This window comes from Rhinopithecus roxellana, chromosome 8, assembly GCF_007565055.1.
Source record: "Rhinopithecus roxellana isolate Shanxi Qingling chromosome 8, ASM756505v1, whole genome shotgun sequence".
NCBI lineage: Eukaryota > Metazoa > Chordata > Mammalia > Primates > Cercopithecidae > Rhinopithecus > Rhinopithecus roxellana.
In genome coordinates, this window is record NC_044556.1 from 44,766,953 (window position 1) to 44,790,797 (window position 23,845).

The window sequence follows — 23,845 nt, forward strand, 5'->3', positions numbered from 1 at the left end:
TGACCTATGCAAGATGACCCACCCATTGCCGCTGCCACAGCCACCATCTCTAAAGAATGAGATCTCCACGTTTCTGAGCACACATGTTGCACCACAGAGACTCCCAGAAACCCGTGGCTCTTGGTCCTGCTTCAGCTGCACAAATGAGACCTGGAGAGGGCAGTTCCCAGCTTTCCTGGAAGGCACATCTTAGGAAAAATTTCCTCCCCAGCAAGCAAAGCAGTAGGTCAATAATCTTCCAGGCCAAAAATAAAAAATAAAATAAAACGTAAAACTAAAAAATAAAAAAAGACAGCTGGCTTGATTCCAAAGTCCCCAAGAGTTGCCAAAACAAACTTTTGCCACACAGCTGCCTGAACCTGGTGGTCAGGAGGAGCACCTCGGTGGTAAGGCTTGGGAAGCCCAGGTGAGGACCCAGCAGAGCAATGAAGCCTTGGAATCAGATGTCCTGTCTTCTTTATCAGGCGCCAGCTGGGTGACTTTGAACAAATTATACTTAACCTCAGTTTCTCTTGTAAAAAAAGGTATAACAGCACTCTCCTATACGAGTCATTATGAGAATCAGATTGTGCCACATAAAGTCCTGAGAATACTCAACAACTTTGTCACTTAAAGTCATTAAAATACTCGAAACTGTCGATATGTGATCGCTGCTATCATAATTAACAATCAGAAAGTCATCTTTTTGTTCAGGCATGAATTATACTATTCTGCCTTTCACAAACATTTCAAGCCTTTCTACCTGGGCGGAGAAACGAATGAAGAACAAATAAGAAAAGGTGTTCTCAGGAGGTAGAAGCTTTATTATGACATCTTCAAAAGACAATCAAATCAGTAGGCATTTACTGAGCACCTGCTGTGTGCAAACCCGTGCAGACAGTAGGGTCCAGTGTCCCACACATGACTCTCGAATCCCTGGGGAGGAAAATCACATCGGGGTCAAGGAGTTTTGCGTGGCTGAGAACAAAGTGGGTTTCTGAACATCAAAGTGCAATTCGCTTTACGGGGCAAACTGCGAGGCCCAGCCCCGCGTGGGAGCCGCAGCGGGGCGGGCCCGCTCTGGGTTGGACGGGTTTCTCTAGCGCAGCTCCGGGGGCTGCGGGCCTCTCAGCAGCCGGAGCAGCAGCCTGAGCTCTGGTTGTTGGAGCGCTGGGACCTCTGGCTGCCGCCCCCGCAGCAACAGCAGCCACTACTCCGCTGCCGGCGGCGTCTCCTTGGGAAGCAGCAGCAACTGGTGGAGCTGGAGCCGCAGCATCCCGAGTCGCCGCAGCATCCCGAGTCACCGCAGCAGCCGCCGCCGGAGCCGCAGCAGCCGCTGCCGCCGCAGCAGGAGGAGGAGGAGGCGGGCGCCGGGGTGGGCGCAGGGGCGGGACACGGAACGGGGCCCTGGGATGACCCCTTGGAAAAGCCTTTGGCGGAAGCGGCGCTCTGTTGAGAGGACATCGCGGAGCTCCTCACGACGAACCTGGAAGAAAGGCAGCCTTTCAAAGGCGAGCCGGCTTTTTCTTTCCACCAGTGGAACTCTGTCTGGGCTTTTGAGATTCGGTTTAGTATACAGGTCAGCCTGGCCTGGGACAAGGGGGGGAAAGTACCCAGAGAGAGCGGGACACAAAAAAGCAAATCCAAGCAGGGGCTTCCAGTGAGTTAAACATGCTCAGAGCAGGACACAATCTATGCAATGAATCAGTGCATTTCCATTTTCTCTGACTGGAAGAAGACTGCTCAAGTTCTCCACAGTGGAAAATAAACAGCACACTGCGGCAACTTATCTGTATGATCAAGTCCGAAATCTCCACTTGGCTTTTTTCTCTTCCTCATTTTACTTTCCTACCGACCTTCGATTTGTATCTTCCTAGTTACTACACCCCATCATTTAGAAAACATCCAAGTCCAACACGCGGTCCCACCTGCTGGATATAAATAATCCACATGCCAGAAGCAGGTCCTGATCATTCTTTCTTGCCTATGCCTCTCATGCCCCACAACCATGTGGGAAAGGAGAGTTGTGCCAATATAAGTAACCCCATCCAGGGAGCTGAAAGACCTGGGTTCTAGTCACAGCTCTTCTGTGGACTTGCTGTGTACCCTTGCAAAAGCCACCTCCTGTGTTGCCTTTATGTCGTCATTAGTACCTTAAGAGGTTGGCTCACTGGAAGCTTAGGTGCCTTGTAGGACATCCCTTCCGCATCTATCTGCTGCCTGTGTTCTGTTTTCTCCTCCCCTGTGCCCTCAACTCATCCCACCCTCTCCCCAAGACCCTGCGAGGAGACTTACCAGACCCTGGCTCCACTGAAAGACTCACTACGTTCTCAGGCTGGAATGGGCCACCTGCTAGGCAGTGGATTGAGCAGTGTCCAGCCAGAGAACCTTTTTATAACAAGTATTCAGGTTCGGGCTCTTGGGAGGGGCCCATTTCCCAACAGACATGCTCAGCTGACACTCACATCCCAGAGACATTCATCACTCAGGTAGCACTGTAGGTGGTGCACGTGGGCATCTAAGTCACTTCACAGAGGTGCCAGGATTGCTATGGCATGTTTACTTTCCAAACAGAGCACTGTTCGTACCTGGGAGGCTGTGTGTATGCTAAGAGAAGGCATGGGGCTCAAATGCAGGGAGGTCTGGAACCCCTTGTGCCCTTGTCTTCAACGTACACAGACACGCACACACACACACACATACACACACGGCTCAACTTGCCCACACATCAATTCCTGTGTAGTCATCTACTTGGTAGGTGGTAGTTCACCTATTTTTATCTTGATTCTCATCTCTCTGGCTGTTGGTCCTTGGCTCCCCAGGGCAGACCACAAGCTATGCGATAAGCCTGCTGGGTTTCATCCATATGCTTCAAGATGCAGTGAGTGAAGATGATGACAGGAATGCACCTGTGGGAATCCCAGGGGCAATTTCTCTCTGTCACTGGAGACAGGAAGAAAAACCAAGCAAAGTTAAGGAACCATAAGACCAGAAAAGTTGTGAATGTAGTCGGGTTACCATATCCCCATAATACAGCGTAGTATGACTAAGAGAAACGTGTGCAGGACAGTGGCCCAATTGCCAAAAGGCAAGTCAGCCTGTGGGACTCCTGCTTCTTATCCCACCCCCAACCACCAATCTCCCTTTGAAGATAGGTCCTCCCTAGGGCCATTGCCCAATGCAAAAGAAAATGGGAAAGGAAGAAGGGAGGACGGAAAGATGAAAAAGAGAGAGAGAAAGAAAGAAAGAGAGAAAGAAAAGAAAGGAAGAAAGAGAAAGAAAGAAAGAAAGAAAGAAAGAAAGAAAGAAAGAAAGAAAGAAAGAAAGAAAGAAAGAAAGAAAGAAAGAAAGAAAGAAAGAAAAAGAAAGAGAGAGAGAGAGAAAAGAAAAGAAAAGAAAGAAAAGAAAAGAAAAGAAAAGAAAGGTTCTTTCCAAAGGTCCAAAGTGTGCATGATAAATAGTGTTTTTAGAATAACTAATTTTTAAGAATTGGAGGATGCTTTGGCAGTCAACTTCAGAACTGCTTCTCAATCAATGCAATTGCCCACAACTATGAATGTGAACTGTAACAGAAGTCCAAGACTGAGAATTCAAGAATTAAGGATGAGAGACAGGTTTGGGGGTGAGTGAGCTGGGAGTGGCATGAGGGAATACACACAAAAGATACCAGTTTCATTTGACATGGATTTAGAGCCTGATTAACAGGTTGCCAGTTCCTAGAGCACCTGTTGGTGAGTATAGGTGAGACATTCCAAAAAGTAAAGTCAATATTAGAACAGAGAAGGAAGTAATGAAATAACAAGACAGAGGCAGGATCTCCCCTGGGAAAATGGGCAAAATTCTTAAAAAAAAAGAAAAAAAAGAGTGAAGAAGGATGTGTTTGGTAGGAATCAGTGTAAGGAGATCATCTGGGCAAGTGCCTACTCATTCTGTGGGCATGTTATGATCTCATAAACCAATTTACTTTATTTATCGCTGTTAACTCTTATCAAAGAAGGCATCAATTGTTTATCTTTTATATAAAAGGCTGATTTGGAATTAAATTTTCTAGTTATCTTTTCTAGGTATTTTATGAGTATCTCCTGAAGGAACCAGCCCATTCCTAAAGAAATGTTATTTGGAAAACCCAACACAGGGACCAAAACCCCTGTACTCTTATACCTCTCACTACAAACACACACACACGTCCCAACCACATAGAGACAGTCTTTGCAGAGAAGTGTGTCTTTCTCAGTTCTTTACCCAGATTCAAATCCAGGATTTCAGCATGCAGGGAAAATGTGCTCAGACATTTCATACCTGCCTCTAAAACTCACTCACTGCCCACCCAGCTCTCCCTCTAGCCAACTGATGGAAACACCTGGGCTTATAATCATCAGAAAAGAGTGTCCATTTATTAGAGCCCAGGATGAGCACTTCAGACAATCTTATTCCTCATGAATAGAGGACAAGCAATTTTTCAAACTGTGACCCATGCTTGAAGGAAACCCCCTCAGAACCTGACCCTTTTGAGTACAAGCATCCTCTTCTCTTCAAACCCATTCCTGGCTATCCTCATACAATCTTGTGTCTGGCATAATGGTCTCAGACATGATTCTTCCCTTCAAGCTTAAAGTTCCAGAATCCAGTGCATAGAAGGGAATATTGTTTTCCAGAGTCTTGAGTAGCTTCGCTGCCAAAATGTGCTCCCCAAACAAGTTTGTAAAGTGTTCGCTTGCATTTAAGAGAAGGGAAGGGAAGATGGCTTGATGCAGTAGGTAGGGAGTGGGAGAGGCAAACAATGAAACCAGGAGGCAGTGATATCAGGAATAAAAAGTTTTATTGTTACAGAAAAAAAATAGCTTCACAACTGAATTACAACACCTAGTTCTCCAAAGAACCATGTCTGAGAGGGAAAGTCAGGCCAGAAAATATCACAGGGTAGACCTCAACCCCACAATGGAGTGAACATGGGCAGGATAAAGAGGAGAACTTAAGGCATTTCTGAAGTCCTTCCATGGGAAATGAGAGAAAAGAAGCCTCAGGCTGACACAGATCTTCGGCACCTGGGCTCTGCCAGTGCTGCTCCTTCATGCTCCTCATGGCCCAGGTCAGCAGCAGCCCCCAGAACTGTGGCAGCAGCCGGAGCCCCCAGACTGCTGGCCACTGCCACTGCCACAGCAGCTGGAGCTCTGAGGTCGGCGTCGGAGGGACCGGCGGGGCCTGTGGTGGCTCAGGCAGCAGCCACCACCTTCAGAGCTGCAGCAGCCCCCAGAGCTGGAACCACAGCAGGAAGAGACTGGAGGTGGGCATGGGGCTGAACACTGGGGAGGGCATTTTGGGGGACACTTAGGAGTACACTTGGGAGGGCATTTAGGGGTACATTTGGGAGGAGGCTGGCACTGCTGCTGGCTCTGCTGGCAGGACATCTCTGTAGGAGCTGAATAAAGCTGAAAGACAATACAAGCCCAAGGTCACTTCCTTGCCCTTCAAATTGAACTATAATTTCACAAGATTTTATCTCTAAGATGACCAGAATTTATTTACTGAGATGGAGTCTTACTCTGTCACTCAGGCTAGAGTACAGTAGTGCTATCTCAGCTCACTGCAATCTCCACCTCCCAGATTCAAGTGATTCTCCTGCCTCAGACTTCTGATTAGCTGGGATTACAGGTGTGCACCACCACGCCCGGCTAATTTTTGTATTTTTAGTAGAGACGGGGTTTCACCACGTTGGGCAGTCTCGAACTCCTGACCTCTTGACCTGCCCACCTCGGCCTCCCAAAGTGCTGGGATTACAGGCATGAGTCACTACTCCTGGCCTAAGATGACCAGATTTTAAAACCCAGTCTCCCAAGACCAGTAACAAGAACGATACAAATGATTTCCACCTTGTAACTCCATATTTTCAAATGAATTCCTTGGAACTTCAGAAAGACATCAGTCCTTCATTCCCTTCACCTACCTTCCATCCTCCCCTTCCAGAAGAACCCTTCCCTCCAAAATTCTCTTTTATCCTTGTCCTTCTTCAAGAATGGCCTCAACCTCCACCCAGGGGCTCTTTCTGCCCAAAACACTGGCACCAAGAGTTCATCCTGGTCCTGAGAAGCACTTTACCTGGTTCAGGCACTGCAGCAGATCACTCAGGAGACAGGTAGACTGAGGTGCTGTGAGAAGCTTTGCCTTTTATATGATTCAGTCCTGCCCTAGCATCAGGAGGTGCAGACCATGTGCAGGATGCTAGAAGCATATTTCATAAAGGCATGGGTGACTCCCTCCCCTCGCATCCCATGGACCCAGTTCCTCCCTCCATAAGCATCTCAAATATTAATCCACAGGAAGATCCCATAAGAACTGCAGGCCTCTAGGATGGTGAGGAAGCTCTGTGAATTGCACATGGCACCTATCTATCTCACAGGCAGCTCTGCTATGCTTTCTATTTTTTGAGCTGGGCCAGTATGGCTCTATGCCTCTGGGATGAACAGAAGTTCTGTTTTCTCTTTGGTATAGGAACTGAAGGAGAACATTCCCAAGATGGAAATTAAATGGCCCTTTTTAGAATAATAATAGGGATCCAAAATAAAATTGTAGGCCCAAGGAAATAATCTAACATGATTTTTTTCATTCCTAGATGATGCCATAACCAGAACTAAGAATGTTTGTTATCTCAATGATGTTATTTTAGGCAGATCTAATGTGGACAGTGTGGGTGGTTGGGCTTCTCTTCTTGCCTGAATTTGATGCTCCAAAAAAGCTCACAAACAGTACTGATTCAGCACTAACAAATGCCTTTAAAATGGTTTATTTACTCGTGTTAAAGAAGGGGCCCTTGGCCAGCTCGAGGTGAGGTGGCAAAGACCAGGTGTATATGGAGGGTGGAGCAAAAGCTCTCTACTCATCTGGAGGTTTCCAGAAGTGAGGCACCAGTTCTGGTCATTCATAAGAGAAGAGCATCCAACCTGGGAAGGACCTCAGGAGAAGATTCATCTTTGAATGGGAGAGGTGAAGAGGAGGAGTATATAGGTTTTAAAAGCCCATGGTGGGATCCAAAGCTTATTTTCTCAGCAGACAGTATTCTGAGGGAAAGTTGGGTCCCCAGGATAGTTACCAAAATTGACTTAGCTGGAAAGGGTGGCCAAAATATAGCATATTCACAATGAAAGCTGCAGTGGGAGAAAATAAGACTGGGAGAAAAAGGCAGTACCTTAGCTCCATGCTCGTTGAAATGGGCTGCGGTGAGAAGCATCAGCCCAGGTATAACACAGACCCTGGAGAGGGATGTCCAGCAACAGTTCCCACCCTTGCTCTCTCCACCTGTGCAACCTCTGGCAAGTTACTTAACCATCACTGGAAAAGGGAGCTGAAAACATTCCTAATCCACTGAGTAAAGAAATACAGATGAAGTTCTTAGCACAGTTCCTAGAACTGCAAGTTTAAAAAGAAAAAACTAATCACTATGGCTATCCTTATTTCCATGAGAAAATATATTCTAAATTTCAAATTACTGATCTGCCAATTTTGAAACCAAAACTACTTTTTATTATATCAGAGCTTAGACTTAATGTTTTCTTATAGCAAAATATTAGGAGTATTTGCTTGCCACTAGGGAATGAGATTATAAAGAAAGCATACTCATGATTTAAAAACACCAAAAAATAGGAAAAGTTTTAAAATCACCCATAATCCCATCCCTAAAATACTGTTACTATTTTGCTATTTTCCTTTCACTCATTTTTTTTCTATATATAGTGTTTTTTTGTTGTTGTTATTTGAGTTTTGTTTGTATTTTACATAGTCTTTCTCATAGTACTTACATGAGTTTATTTTATTAACTTTTCACTTAACATTTTAACATCAACATTTCCCATGTTATTCATTGTTTGGAAGGATTATTTTTGGTAGCCATAAGAACATTGCATGAAGGGTACAGAATCTATTTATAAGTGGTTAGGAGCGTGAATTCTAGAGCCAGTCTCTGGGTTTGAATCCCAGCTCCCCACTTACCAGTGGTGTGACCTTGAACAAGTGACATGAGCTTTCCACCTCACTGTCCCCACCTGTGAAATGGTGAAAAAAGTAGTGTTTATCTCATGGGGTCATGTACAGATTAAATGAGTTAATATACATAAAACTCTTGTAATAGTGCCTGGCATATAGTAAGCATTCAATAAATGTTTAAAATGAAACCTGATGCTGTGTCACTTCCAAATTCCAGCACTCAGAGTAGACCTAGATAAAGACTACGGGGTTGGGAGGCAGGTAGGCTCCTGTGGCCACTGAATCTCTATGCATCAGATCTGTCTCTGCCCTCCTTGTGGAGAAGTATAAGCAAGAAAGTAGAACATAGGCTCTGAATTTCTGGAAAAGGAATCCCAGTAGAAGTTAAAGGAATTGCCCATTTAACACATGGGTTTGGTGAATTCTAAAAGGAACAATGTCCATCCTCTTTTACTTATAATTGTTTGGGCACATGACCACCTATCTGACCACATGGTAAGGTCTTTAGTGCAGGAATCCCTAAGGGGTCTAATTTAATGCATTGTAGGCAGCAGGTGTTCAGTTTTCATTTCCTTGTTCAGTTGAATTTACTATTCAGCAAGCAAGATGGATGCCTCAAACAAATCCAAACCCAGATTTTCATTGACAAATTCTAGACATTTCATGGTATGATAGAATAGATGTGGAAAGGACCTTGGCCATCATTCAGAGCCGGTGGTTCTCAACCCCAGTGAGATCTAGGTTTTGACATTCTCCAGACATCCATCAAGTGGCTCTGCTGCACCACTGGGATTGATAATTGCTGATTTAGATCATGCCCCTTGTTTGACTAAAAAGGAACCTGAGACTCAGAGATGGAAAGAGGCTTTCCCTGGATCACATGGAGAGTTGGGAGCAGAGATGGAATTCAAACCCTGCTATCTGCCCTCTCTCCATCATAACAGTCTGCCTCTTGAATAGTATTTTATTTCTTATTGTGATTTTTTCTAGCAAGATTTATTTTATAAAATTTGCTTGTTAAACATGGCTATTGAAGTTGGAGTGAAAATAGTAATAAATATGGTGAATCACAGCCTGAATTGCACATCTGAAAAAATTGGAAGTGATCATTACCTCTACTAAATAACCAGAGATCGAGTACCTGTGTTGAAAAGGCAGTGTCTGGCATCTCCAGGGACAGGCCAGCTGGCAGACCCCCAAGAACCCTCCCCAGGGTAGCACTATCTGGATGACTCTTCCTTAGCCCAGAAGTCCAACTCTTAGCCTTAGCATGGCTAAGTTCCTTAGCCCATGCCCCTGAGCTGATTAATCCTGTGGACACTGATTCACTGCACCTCACTCACAAGAGATTGTGATGACATCGACTTACAAAGAGAAACCTGAGTGTCAATGTTGGCAGATACATTGTCTTCCTGTAGGAAAACTCCTGGAAGAAGTCATCGTAATCTGCCAGCACTCTATGAGCATGAGGTTGCATAACAACCTCAGGTTTTGATGGTCAGCAAAACTAGACATGTCCATCAGGTCATCTGAACACCTCCAGCCCTGGACAGATTTGGAAGCCCTAAAAACATTTGTCCCTGACAGCCCTTTGCTTCTCTGTGCTGGACTGTGGCCTGGGAACTGCCTCCCTGAGGGGCTTTGCACAGTGCTGCTCTCACCCACTACAGGCTGATTCTGGAGTTTGACACTGGAAAGGGATTTTTTCTATTTGTCTTATTTCCACTGGTCACTGTTGCCCTGATGTAAAGTCTGAATAGTGTACAGAATAATTCCCACCCCTCCTGTGCATAGATGTCCACATTCCAATCCTCAGAACCTGTGAATATATCACCGTACACAGCAAAAGGAACTCTGAAGATGTGATTAAGTCAAGGATCTTGAAATAGGGAGATTTTCCTGGATTATGCAGGTGGGCTCACTGTAACCACAAAGGTCCTTATAAGAGGGAGGCAAAAGGTTCAACGTCGGAGAGGGGAGATTTATCAGCAGAACCAGAGGTTGGAGTGAGGCCTTTTGAAAATGTAGGAAGGGGACAGAAGCCAAGGAATATAAGCAGCTTCTAGCAGCTGGGAAAGGCAAGGAAATAGACTTTTCCCTAGAGCCTCCAGAAGGAATACAGCCCTGTCAACAGTCTGATATCAGCCTAGTGAGACCTATGCCAGTCTGACCTACAGAACTATAAGGTAATACTCGTGTGTTGTTTTAAGCAACTAAATTTGCAGTAATTTGTAACAGCAGCAATAGAAACCAACCGAGAGGATCCTCAATGCCTCTGAGGTTGACAGGATGTCATTGGGCCAAGGGAAGCTCAGTGAAGAGGTGACAGAGAAAATTCTTACAGATAAAGTGCTGTCTGGATTGTCCCAGCTCTACCCCTTGCTAGCTATGTGACCTCTTGGAGCTGTTTTCTCAGCCAAAAAATGAGGATAATAACAGTGCTCATGGCCATGCTGGTTGTACGAGGACTCCATGAGATAATGCCTGCAAAGCCCTTTGCCCTAGACTTGGCACATAAAAAGTGCTCAGTAATTTTTAGCCCTTCTTATTCTGGTCATTATTAGTCTTGTCCTCACCATCATCAGTGAAAACAGAGATGTCATGATGGTTGCCAGTGCATTCCTGGGGCCCTCCGCTGGGCTTAAAGCTCCCAGCTACTTATTTCCTGGACTGGAGCTTGAAAAATTCCATAGAGTCGGATGGACAACCTGCCATCACTTTGGACTTATTTGAATTTTCAAGATACTACTTGCACCTCTTCTCAGGAAGATGAGGGCTTCTTATTCTTTAACTTCTAGAGAGCATTTTACCATTTATGAGGTGTCTGTGCATTCCTTCCTTTACTGGAATCTTTACAACAACCCAATTTTGTAGAAGAGAGGGTTACTACCCCTATTATTCAAAGATAGAATCAATGCACAAAGAGGCCAAGAAATTTGTCTAAGGTCACACAGATGTTAAGAGAAGTCACCAGGGTTCAAATCCAGCTCTTTGGACTCTATACCTCATGCTTGCTTCTCGAATCACAGTGACCTCTAGCCCAGGGTCTGTGCATCCTGTCATAGAAGGGGTGCACAGACAAAAATCCTCAGGGGGCTAGAATATAATGCACAAAAGCAGTCCGTAGATGCTCCTCTTCAGAGAAGATACTGCAATATGGCCTTAAAATGGAGCTTTCTTCCTGTCCTAAGTGAACAAAGTGCTGAGTGGAAGGGCCTCTAGCAGTCTGGTTTTAAGCTGCAGACCTTTCTTCTTGCCTTCCTGTGCACCACCACCTTCAAGTAATGAGTGCCAGAGACATGGGTGCAAGCAAGGACATCAGAGACTGACTGACTCATGAGCTGCCTGGGGCCCCCAGGTGTGTGTGCGCACTTCCTGGAAAAGCCTCACCTCCAGACCCCGAGCCAGGTCTGCTCACCCTGGCACATGGTATGCTTAGGTTTCCTGGGGCCCTTGCCAGCTACAGTGTTATCTTCTCTATGCAGAGCATCTCCATAGCTGGAGCCTGGAGGCGAGGATGCCATGGGAGCCTCCAGAGTGAGTAAACAGAGAAAGGAGGGTTCCTCCTCTCGGAGAGCAGGTAAATATCCGGGGCGTGGGACTCAGAGGGAGTAAAAATAGCCAAGGAGGCTCCTGGAAACACACACACCGAGGTACCTTGTTTTCCCAGATGGAGAGGACGGAGACCAAGCATACAGGTGACGTGAAGAAGGCAACAGGGAGGGGCTGGCTGCAAATGGGCTAGGCATCCCATCACACCAGGGTAAGGGTACCTCCATCCAGTGGCAGGTATACCATGTGCCTGCCTCCAGGGAACTGGGCAACTGGGCAACTGGGCTGTCCCTCACAGTTGCTTAATTTGCCCATTTGCCTTCATCAGTCGATTGCCTTCGGCAGGGCTTGTTTTCAGTTCTCCTAGCTTACATTGATGACCTATGGGGAGCTAATCCTGGTCTAGGCAGTGGGGAGGCAAAGATAGGGAAGCCATCAGCACTGCCCGCTAAGAGGTGTCCATCCAGTGGTGGAGACAGGTGTTCCCCAGGAACTGCAATACAAGCAGACACTAATGGGTATGGATCAAAGGTTAAGCAAAGTGGATTAGAAAGGAAAAGGTGTACATCAAGTTACAGTAGTATAAGCAACATGAAAAATTCATTTATGTAAGTCTCTCTCTCTATTATATATATGTATGGTATATAGAGATAGAGAGTAGGTAAATAATCAGGGAAAAAAAGCTTGGATTGACCATATTAAGATATTAACTGCAATGTCTTTTGGGTGGGGGATCGTGCTCATTTCTTTTTCTTTTGCTTACCTATATTTTCTGATTTTCTGCAATGAATATGCATCACTTGGATGATACGCTGTTTAAATTAACACAGCGGCTAAATAGACTGAAAGGATCAGAAGTGACATTTGATGCTTTCATTTAATTTTGCAGGTGTTTTAGTTTCCACTAAGCACCAGGCACCATGCGTGGCTCTGTAGGCATAAGGAGGAAGTGAGTTATATACAGTCCCATTACCCCTGGGCCTCAGAATGGCCTTCCCTTTCTTCTCCATCCATCTACAGTTCACATGCCACCACCGGCTACCTGATCTCCAGTAGCCTCACTGGCCAACTCGCTTCTCAGATGTTTAATCACAGCCTGCACAGTACTGCCTGCTCCATATGTGGACATCATTTACCTGCAAGATCTTGAACTCCTTGGAAGCCGGAGCTACACGTTATCCTTCTATTAATTTCCCAAAGCATGGAGCTAGGAAAATACTGGATGCCTTGGGAACATAAGCTGAATGGAGCCAAGTGGAGGGAAGGAGACATTGAGGCCCACACAAGCGTCAGCCTTGGTACCCTGGTTGCCTTGGGATTCCCAGGTCTTGACTCCAGAAGGGACTGAGGATGTCAGTCCTACTTTGCTCTAAGCCACTCACCTCCAGTGGGTTGTCTCAAACCATGGCTCATGTATGGAAAAAACCCAGTGTTTATTGAGCTGAAATTAGCACCCCAGAGGCAGGTCTTGCACCCACAATTGGAAAAAAAGTTTCCCTCCACCCAAAGATATTGTCTTCCCCATCAAGATTTCAAAGCTCAATTGACTATGTCAATGCTCCAAAGACTAAAGAAATTTAATTTAACTTTGTAAACCTGGGGCTTGGTTAGCTCTAGTCTGGATGCATGGTAAGCATAGTAAATAGGGAAGAGAGAGAAAGGCAGTGAGGAAGAAAAGAGGGAAGGAAGGATAGATAGAAGGAAGGGGAAAAGGGAAGGAGAAGAAGGGAAGAAAGAAATGAACAGAGATGGGAAATGAACAGCAAATACAATTCTCTCTTCCCACCTACAGGACATTCTACTTCAGGTAGTGGTGATTTTGTTGATAACTTAAAAACACAGGGCAGAAAGTGACTCTCACTTGTAACAAAGAGGAAAGACACCCACGTATCCCAGCAACTAGTATTTATGGTTATAGGTTGGGGCTTCTCTTTCCAACCCTCTCCCAATCCCACCCACCTATGCCCGCGCAGCTCTGGGCTCTCCCTGCCCTGAGGTACCAGGACTTCTCTGAGCCTGCTCAGTCATGCTCCGGTGTCTGACGGGCGGAGTATGACTGAGTCACGTTACAGGAGTCGGAGCAATTTCACACATGCCTGAAGTCTCTAGGTTAATGATGAAATAAATGCCCAAGAATTTCCTGCTGCCTGTGTGCCAGGCTTTTCACCAATATCCAAAAAAGCAATCTGGGAATATGGCTATGTCTGTCCTAGGGTTGCAGATTACTCCCTCCAGGGAATTCAGTCTCTTCCCCTCTACATGTTCCCCTCTACTCATCCTCTGTCCCTCCACCTCTGCCATGCCCTCCAACATAAGGACCTCTCCTCCCTCCTCCCAACTCCTTCTCTTTTACCCTCCCCTCTGATGACATAAACCACATTCCACAATTTACAGTCATTGATGCAAATAGGACCCATCATCGTTACCTCGTCTGAAGCCTCCTTAATTCCCTCAGTAAATGTCCCCAAGACCCAAGGCTGGGAGGCATCCCACCTTCTCCCTCTTCCTCACCTCCACATCTAATCATGCACCCAGGCTCCTCCTCCCAGCCCTACTGTCTCCTCTCCTCAGACAGACCCTCACCACTTCTGTTTCTAAAAGGTAAGTCTGAGTCTATTTAAAACTTTCAAGGGCTCCCTATTACCCACAGAGGGAAAAAAAAGTCAAGTTCCTCCACATGGTGCCTAGATGCTTCATAACTTGGCAGCTTCTATCTGCCCAGCCTTACGTCCCTGCACCATATGGACACTACAGCCTCCTCAAATTATTACCATCCCTGAATGCGCCTGCATGCACCCTCTGCTTAGAACACCCTTTTTCCTCCACTCCTGCATGTTCTCAGGCTCCTGTTCTCTAGGAAACCTTCTGAGACAGCCCCAGCACTGGCTCCTGTAATGGAATGCCTCCCTGGCAAGGTGCCTGGCACTCTCTGTGCTCCCCAACAGGATCACCTCTTTATTAGATTCTGAGCCTCTCCACGGTGGGGTCTGGGCACTCCGCCATGATGCTGGGGGATATCACAGAGGCTGTGTATCATAAATACTCAGAGGTGCTTGGAGACAGATGCTGGGGTTATTCATCACTGTGTATCCTCAAGGCTCAGCACAGAGTTCATGACATTCAGCAAATATTTGTTGAGTGAAGAATGAAGGAATGAAAGACTGAGAGCTTGTCGTCATTGTCATGGAGGGAGGAGGCCCACAAGGCCAACATGGTCACTGTGCAGCAGGTTCTGACCTTGACTCAGTCTGATACAGGTGGAAACTGTGATGAAGTCACTTCTCATCAGTGTGTTGCCTTGGTCTCCCTGGGATGCCAGGCAAACAGGGGCTTTTAAGCACTGGAAATTCTGGATCCCTTATTAGATAAATTGAGTGACAACAGGTCCTGCTTCAGTTATTCTTAGACTCCACAGGTCACCAGGAGTCTGTCAGAGATTTGGCCCATCCCTCCTCATCCAGGGGATGAAACTGGCTCCAGAAGCCAGAACCAGCACTCAGAACTCCAGCCACTGAGCCACATGTCCTTCCCATGTCTTTCCCATCTCCATTGTCTGAACTGCCCCCTCAGTGGCCACATCTGAGCCGAGCGGAGCCTGGGGAAGAGTAACATAAGGACAGAGTCTTGCAGTGCCCATAGAGTGTCCTCTCAACTGCTAATTGCCTAGCTGAGTGACAGGAAGCCCAGCGGGCTTTAGGAAGATTTCAGGGGAAAAATGACCCCTGGCTTCTGCTGCTGTCCCCCTCTGCCCCAGGGAGCTGCATGAGGGTTCAGTTACTGCCCTCCCAAGGGGGTTACTCTGTGGAGGCCCTTTGGTTGAGGCCAGTACTTTGAACCTCTGTCAGTTCCCACTTGCAACATTCCAAGTGCTCAGGGTTTCTCTAGTATAGAGCTTGGTTCCTGGACCAAACTCTTTATGTACCAGAGAGAGTTTCTCTCTTTAGGTTCCTGGTTTATTATTAAATCCTTAGAACACAGAGGATGTTTGGAACATAGTAGATGCTCATTAAATATTTTTGGGAAGAGGGAGGAAGGAATAAAGGAGGGAAGAAGGGGGTGAAAGAAGGGAAGGAGAGAGGGAAGGAGCTGATCCACGTGCCACTGAGCTGGCTGAGAGAGCAGAGTGAGCCTCTGTGAGCATCTGGAAAACTCACGCATGAGGCTAAAGCCAGCTTCCCAGAACAGAGGTGACCTCCCCTCAGTCCCAAGACTCTTGGACACAAATGCTCATTTACCTGAGTAGAAAGCCTCTTGAGTTAGAAAACTTCATAGTCCATGGGCATCCTTTGTGGTACATAGCAGGTGCCCTGGAACCCTTTGCTATTTCCTCATTTCAGCCCTATCTTTTCCTGAGGCTTTCCATGTGTATCTCTCCCACAAGCCATCCTAGCACCATAGAAGGATCCTGTCTTGGAAACAGTAGGCTCAAGAAGGCCACCAGGTTCCACGTTTCTCACTGGGATCCAGGAGATAAGGGTGGTGGGAATGCATTCTATTAGGAGTGTAAGCCTCAATGACCAGTAGTGAGCCATTTATATCTTTAAAGTGGAAGAGGAATCCATTAAGCAGAGTGAACTGAATAAGAGACAGGGAAATCTGCCCTTGAGTCTCAGTTCTGCCACGTTAACTCTGCAACCTTGGACACACCACACTGCTTCTCTGAGCCCCAGTGTTCTCATCTAAAAGATGGAGGCCAACAATATGCTACCCAAACAAATGAGATCACATATAGCAAAGTATGTGGTGATCCATGAAGTGTAATAATAACTATCATAATAATGTAAACATAACCAAACAATGGTGTGGATGACAATTAAAGCCACCCTGTGAGTGGTGTTGTCTCTCACATAACCCCACAGCTTTACGTGATGTCAGTGGTTCTAGGGGGTACAGGAGGTAAGGCCACAGCAGGAAAGACCCCCAGGTGAGAGCTGAGTGTCAGTGACACTTCCAGGCATTCCTGGTGCCTACCTGGAAGACAGCACTGAAGGCAAACACTGTCCTGCCCCAAAGAGCATGAGAAAGCAAGAATGAACCTGATGGCTAATCTTTGTGACCCTGCCTTGACCCCTGTAGGACTCCTCTGATGACTAGAGAATGAGCACTCTATTCTCACCAGCTGGTTCTGCAGGCCCTCAGGAACCAGAATGTCGGGTGGGGTGGTGCCTGGGTTTGGACAGTCACATTGCCCCTCTGCAGCAGTGTGTCCTCCAGTGGAAGATGAGGAGGCTGGACACGATGGCCTCTGCGAGCCCATCCTGCTCAGGTGGATCTGGTGGAAGTGTCTCGCAGGCTTCCCACAGGCCCTGTGCTCTGGGGCTCACAGTCCCGAGAACTTGGTCAATACTCAGCACCATCAACAACACCTCATAACGTCTCCGCTCAGGGCCAAGCCTGGCTTCAAGCAGCTTCACCCTGACCTTGCACCTACAGCATCACATACAAGACATTTGGAGCTGCTATTGGAAGGTTCATCCAACAATCCATCATTCAGTCCTCAAAAACATATTAAGTACTGATAACATACCAGGCATCATGCTCGACCCTGATGACACAGATGGAAATTAAACACAGCCCTGTCCTTAGGACATCCCCACTCTGGGTCAGGGCCGGGTTGAGGCAGGCAGACACATAGGCATTCATTTGTAAGGCAGTGTGACGAGTGCTGATAGACGACATAACACTCTTCTCTCTTCGGAGTTGCCTTCCACTCCAAAGGCCTGGCAGGAGGCAGATGACTTCCCACAGACACCCTTGCCCACCCTGTCAACCTTCTCAGCTAGGAGCCAGAAAGGATCCCTTTTTTGCCATTAATTAGCTAGATGAACTTGGGAAAGTCACTTCACTTCTTGAGGCCTCAGTTGCCTCATCTATAAAGTGGGAACAGTGAGGTTTTTCATCTATTCAGGAATCAAAACAAATTTTTTTTTAGCAGCAGCTATATGCTAGGCTTTGGGAACATAGAAGTGAGCGGAGACATGACCCCTGATCTCATGAAATACAGTTGATTAGAAAAGACAGACATTAAGACTTAACAATATTGCCAGAGCTATAAAAGGAGAAACAGGTTCCTATGGAACTACAGGAAGAGAATCTCACCCAGCCATGACCATTCTCTCAGAGATACCATGGGCATTCAATTAAACAGTGAATGTAAAAGTGTTCCTTAGGCTGTAAAGTGCTGTGTGAATATGTGCTATCCTCTCCTGGGTGTTTTTGCCTTTCTTACTCAAAGCTTGGGAAGTCAGAATATGAGAAAGATAAAAAGGAAAGCAAATGTCAATTGAGGTAATTGCTTTAATAAATAATAGATATTATTCCACTTGTTAGCAGACCAGGACAGGGATGCCTCCCAATAATAGTGAAATGTCAATTATTTCACTAGCATGCCCAGGGTGGCACAACTCAGGGTCAGAAACGAAGGTTAACCATGTCCCTCTCCACTGCTCCGTAGTAAACAGGAAAACAATTCTCCTCCTTGGTGTTTCCACCTCCAGCCCTGCTCCTCAACTTCTGGTTAGAAGCGAAGGCACAGACCAACTCCCAGCCAAGATGCTCAGAGAGGGCAGAGGTCCACCCAGGAGAACGGACAGCGAAGCAGGTAATGGTTGCCAGGCAGAGCTCAGTCTGCTTCCTCTGATGGGACTGTATCCATGCTAATGGCCGTACTAACTCTGGTGGGAAGGCAACTTTAGTCAAGCTGTGAGCTGAATCCAGTTGAATCCAGCTATGGTAGACAATGGCTGGACAGATATGGAAACTGAGGCTCAGAGAGGAGAACTGGATGGTTGCAGCAAAAAAACTATGAGTGCCAGTGCCTTGTTTCTGAGTCTCTGGTATCAGCAACACACATTGAATGCCTTCCATGTGTCAGGCACCAACCACTGTGAAGTGGTTTGGGGAGGTGGACCTTCCCCTGGGGGTGTTCTCAGATCTGGGCATCTCACCTTTGGCCAATGCCCTCAGGCTCTCTTCCTTTTCTCCTGTCCTTTTAAATTCCAGTCTCTGTAAACCATCTGAAACTTACGATTAAGCACGGCCCTTGCCTGGGAAATATATCTGTGTTTCAATAGATACCAACTCTCAAAATAAAGGAATGAATTTATAATAACCGGGTTTCAGGCCTAAGTCGTAGAAGGAGTGCTGGGTGGTGGTACATGCAGTGGTCAGGGTGGATTTCTCCCCAGATGAGAGAACAGAGACCCAGAGCCAGAACAGAGATGCAGCTGGGCTTCGGCCACGCAGCTAGAAAGTAGCAGGCCCAGAACCCACGTTTGCTGAATTTCAGCCCCTTCAAGAAAACCATAGGTGCTGTAGCTCTCAGTGGAGCTAGAGAAGACCCTTCGCTAGCTGGAGAGTTCCCTCAGGGGACAGCAATCCTGTCCCATAGGACAAGCGGGAAACTAGGGATGAGGGATGTAAACCTGCTCTCCCAGGACCTTTGGAGTTGAAAGGAATTTTGGTCTTCATTCAGGGCTGTCCAGTGAAGTCACCCCAGGTCACTTTCTGAACAACCTAAGTACAAACACAAATCCTAAATCTCCCAGAGCCCAGACTCAGGCTCTCTGAGTTGTCACTCCTTTGTTGAGACACCCCCTGGTGGTGTGGTAGGAAAATCCAATCTGAAGTCAGACTCCTTTTGAATCTCTGGCCTGTGGTCTCAGGGAAGTTATTTAATCTCTCTCAGCCTCAGTTTCTATATCTGTAATGATGGAAAAAAATACTGCCTAATGTTTTGGGGGTTGGTCTGAGAATAAATTAGACTGCAAGTCTAAACTCACTAGCATGGTGCCTGACACATGGAAGGCATTCAGTGTGTGTTTCTTTCCCCCTCCTTAACCTCTTCTTTTTATAAAATAGTGATGCAGCATACTTCATAGAGTTAGCTTAAATAAAGTCAGAGATGTGAAGTAGACAAGACCTACTGAAGATGGAATCTGTTGTTGTTGTTGTTTTTTGAGACGGAGTCTCGCTCTGTCGCCAGGCTGGTGTGCAGTAGCGTGATCTCGGCTCACTGCGACCTCTGACTCCCTGGTTCAAGCAGTTTTCCTGCCTCAGCCTCCTGAAGAGCTGGGATTACAGGCATGTACCACCACGCCCAGCTAATTTTTGTATTTTTCGTAGAGACGCGTTTTCACCATGTTGGCAAGGAGGATCTCAATCTCCTGACCTCATGATCCGCCAACCTCAGCCTCCCCAAGTGCTGGGATTATAGGCATGAGCCACCGCACCTGGCTGAAGTTGGAATCTTAAAAGAAAACTCAGGGAAAACTCTATTAAAATAGGTCTCTGCTTCCTTGGGTCTGAAACATCACAGAACCTCACCCTGTCAGTCCTTGCAATAACTGTAGGAGTCAAGATGTTTGGGGGCCTTGGATTTGAACCTTAGTTTTTGACTGTGAAATGAGAAGAGAGGTCAATAACTCAGCAAATATTTATTAAGCTTCAAATGTCTCCCAAACACCAAGAACAAGACTGAGTGAAGAAAGAGAGACTAAAGGAATGGACATGAAAATGGGCAAGATACACTCCCTGACACATAAGAACATACAAGCTGGACATGGAGTCAGGACACACACAAGGGAGCTACACAGCCAGAGGTGAAGAGCACAGACTCAGGAGCCAATGTGTGGGCTTGAGCCCAACTTAATTTTTTACTTTCCTTTGAGACAATGTCTCACTCTGTCACCCAGGCTGGACTGCAGTGGTACAGTCATGACTCACTGCAATGTCGACTTCCTGGGCTCATGTGATCCTCCAGCCTCAGCCTCCCTTGTAGCTGGGACTATAGGTGCACACAAACACACTTGGATAATTTTCTTGTGTTTTTTGTAGAGGTGGGGTTTCACCATGTTGTCCAGGCTGGTCTCCAACTCCTGGGCTCAAGCGATCTGCCCGCCATGGCCTCCCAAAGTGCTAGGATTACAGACGTGAGCCACTGTGCCTTGCCCCCAACCCAACTTTAGGCAAGATACTTATTTTCTCTGGAAGGAACTTGGTTTCTATAAAATAAGGACAATAAGAAGGTCAATTAACTGGGTTGTTTGGGGGGGGGTGTGACATATAATATAATAAATATTTTACAAGGACAAGCCTGGCTTAGGCTGTATGCATGTGTGTGTTAATTTATATAAGATATAATAAAACTAAAGTATAAAATTAAAATATTATTTACAATATAGAAATTTATTAAAGCACTTTAGTACGTGGCACATAGTAATCACATATAAGTGTTACTATGTTAACTAGATACACCACATAGAAAGCAGACCATAGTTGCATGCTTTGTAGAGGAAAACAGTTCACTCTGATTACTTGGGACTGATAGCATCCCATCAGGTCTTGAAAGAGGAGGGGATTTGCAGTGACCTCTTAAGCAGCTTCCCGGTCTTCGCCTATCCTCATCATTGGAGCCCAGCAAAATCTCCAGTATATACTGCCAGTTTTGAATTCCTGCCTCCGATTCTGTCGCCCCCTACCGTCCCATGTGTGTAAGGCAAACTGGATGCTCCACCTCTTCCTCAGTGCAGAGAAGTGCTAAAACCCTAATCCAAGAGTTTACAGCCTTACTCAAGAGACTTGGATGAGTGTGTGACATGGCTGTGAAATAAGAAATAACAGGCGTAGAGTTGGAGGAAATGTTGGACATAGAAACCCTTGGAAGACAGATGTGTTAGTTTGCTAGGCTGCCATAACCAAGTGCCACAAAGTGGTTTAAACAATAGAAATTCATTTTCTCTCAATTTTGGAGCCCAGAAGTCTTACATCGAGAGTTGATGGGCTTTGCTTCTTCTCTTCTTGGCTTACAGACATCCATCTGCTGCTTATGTCCTCACATGGTCTTCCCTCTGTGCATGTCTGTGTTCTAATTTTCTCTTCATATACAGACACCAGCCATAATGGCTTAGGGCCCACCTGATGACTTCATTTTAACTTACCTGCCTCCTTAAATACCCTGTCTCCAAATATAGTCACTTTCTGAGGTCCCGGGCTTGGGAATTTAACATATGAATTTTTGGAGGACACAATTCAGCCTATAATAACAGACAAGAAAAGTAGCCTCCCTCGGGAACCAAACAGATACCCATGAATAGGGGGACAAAGATGGAGATGGGTGGAAATAAATTAAGACCCCCACCCATGCCCACCTCATTAAGGATTCAGTTGACTTTGGAGGGTGGATAGAGAATACACCAAGGCCTCAGGGGGGAAGTGAGGCCTAGGCAGCTTTCAGAGGATGGACTTTGAAGCTTCTGCATCCTGAGTTCCAGGAAGTTAACCCTGTAACACTCCCTCGCCACAGTACCCCAACATTCTGTGACAAGGAGTTGCCTGGTATGCCTTCAGCGTGCTATAAAAGAGCAGAACTGGCTGTGCGGGGTGGCTCATGCCTATGATTCCAGCACTTTGAGAGGCCGAAGTATGTGGATCATTTGACGTCAAGAGTTCGAGACCAGCCTGGCCAACACAGTGAAACCTGCCTCTACTAAAAACACAAAAATTAACTGGAGGTGATGGTGCACACCTGTAATTCAAGCTACTAGGGAGGCTGAGGCAGGAGAGTTGCTTGAACCTGGAAGTTGCAGTGAGCCCGGATCATGCCACTGAACTCTAACCTGGGCAACAGAGCAAGACTCTGTCTCAAAAAAAAAAAAAAAAAAAAAAAAAGCAGAACCAGTCCCAAGATCACCACTGACACATCTAATCAGCCTATATATAGGCTGGCCTAGACATTCTAGAAGCATTCTTTGAAGTAGATTGTTTCTTGGAGTAAGGAATTTATATCTTTGGGATAATAGCTGTGACATTTTCACCTTTTCTCCCCTTGTGAGTAAGGAGAGTTTGTTTTTCCCACTTTTCAAGCCAAGCAAAGAGTTCATAAGAAAATCACTCTGAGATATTGGGGGTCCCTGCAGGAAAGTGAGATGAAGTATTGTATCTCATTTGGATGCTTGATGTGCTGTGGAAAGACAGATGCTTAGCTGTGCTCGGGTGGCTGCCAGCATACAGAACAGTGAGGGGATGCTGGAAAGAGCTTGCCATGTGCCTTGGATTTGGGGAGGCATTCCTGATTGGGTATGGGTCCTGTCACCCAGGTAGTGAGCACTGTGCCCAACAGGTAGTTTTTCAACCCATGCCATCATCCTAAGCGAATTAACGCAGGAACAGAAAACCAGACAACACATGTTCTCATTTATAAGTGAGTGCGGAACATTTAGAACACAGGGACCTAAAGACGGGAACAATAAACAGCGGGCACTACTTGCAGGGAGGGACAGAGAGAGGCATTTCTGATTATAAAGTCTGCAGCACACATCCAAACTGTCCACTGAGACCTCAATACATGGGAAAAAGGAATATATACAAAAGAAACCCCATGTGAATGAGACAGATAAGGAGAAACAATGCAGTAAAGTAGATCAGACCACCCACTGTTTGCCAATGCAGATTCCCAGGGCGTGGTTTAGTTTTGAGCTGACAGGGCAGGGAAATCTTTTAAATTGTGCTAGACTGAAGTCTTTAACTCTGGAAAGTGACCAGAAAGTTATAAAATCTGCCAGAGACATCATTAAGGCACAGTAAGGAGATGGAATATAGCGTTTTAAGTATCTGAGTTGATAAATACATAAATAATTTGCTATCTGTAAAATTTAAAGTTCAAACCTTCAATAAGTTTCCTCCAAGAGCCATTTTGCCATTATTGTCAGAAGTCATTGCTAATCACATATATGATTACTACCCCCCTTAAATAGTTAATCTCTCTACCCAGAGAAAACACCTACTGGTTATTTTCCTTAAAAGTCATCCATACTATTTCTGTACACATAAAAGGATGCCTTATTTGTATGTGGTATTTGTATCTTGTTAGCATATCACTTAGCAAATTACCTTTTCATATATTTATTATTACATTGTACTTCTTACTTGAAAACTGTTTAGCAATAAGTTGTGTTTTCCAATGTTCTACATTTCATATTTATCCCTTTGTCAGAAGATTTTTGTATTCACTTTTTAATTCATTGTTCATAGACTAATGGGAAACTTTTTTTGATAACTCTAGTGATATTTTGAAGTTCATTAGTAATCTATGAATGTCTATACAGTTTTATTCATCATTAAAAACCATATATTGTGTAAATCCATGACATTTCTATAAATTGGAACTTGTTCAGAAAACAGTTTAGGTGAAAATGTAACTATTACATACACTAAATAAAATAGGTTGCAATTTCATAGAATTTTATGCTATTAATTAGATAAATATGTGTACGTTGTTATTTTATTGTTCAGCCCCAAGATCATCATCTACCTTAGATGAAATCTATTGAACTCTGGA

At 45.6% G+C, this 23,845-nt stretch overlaps 1 protein-coding gene and 1 long non-coding RNA gene across 2 annotated transcripts; both read right to left on the reverse strand.

The window, feature by feature from the left end:
- Window positions 1-780: 780 nt before the first annotated feature.
- CRCT1 (cysteine rich C-terminal 1) lies at window positions 781-2,356 on the reverse strand. Its single transcript, XM_010374709.2, has 2 exons — window positions 2,275-2,356; window positions 781-1,465 (listed from the first exon to the last, which is right to left on the reverse strand). Exon 2 carries the CDS (start codon window positions 1,441-1,443, stop codon window positions 1,108-1,110), a length of 336 nt encoding a protein of 111 aa, XP_010373011.2. The 5' UTR covers window positions 1,444-1,465; window positions 2,275-2,356; the 3' UTR covers window positions 781-1,107.
- A 2,425-nt stretch (window positions 2,357-4,781) lies between these two features.
- On the reverse strand, window positions 4,782-6,125 carry LOC115899252. Its single transcript, XR_004058970.1, has 2 exons — window positions 6,076-6,125; window positions 4,782-5,408 (listed from the first exon to the last, which is right to left on the reverse strand). It is a non-coding gene; the product is annotated as an uncharacterized LOC115899252 (long non-coding RNA).
- Window positions 6,126-23,845: the final 17,720 nt, after the last annotated feature.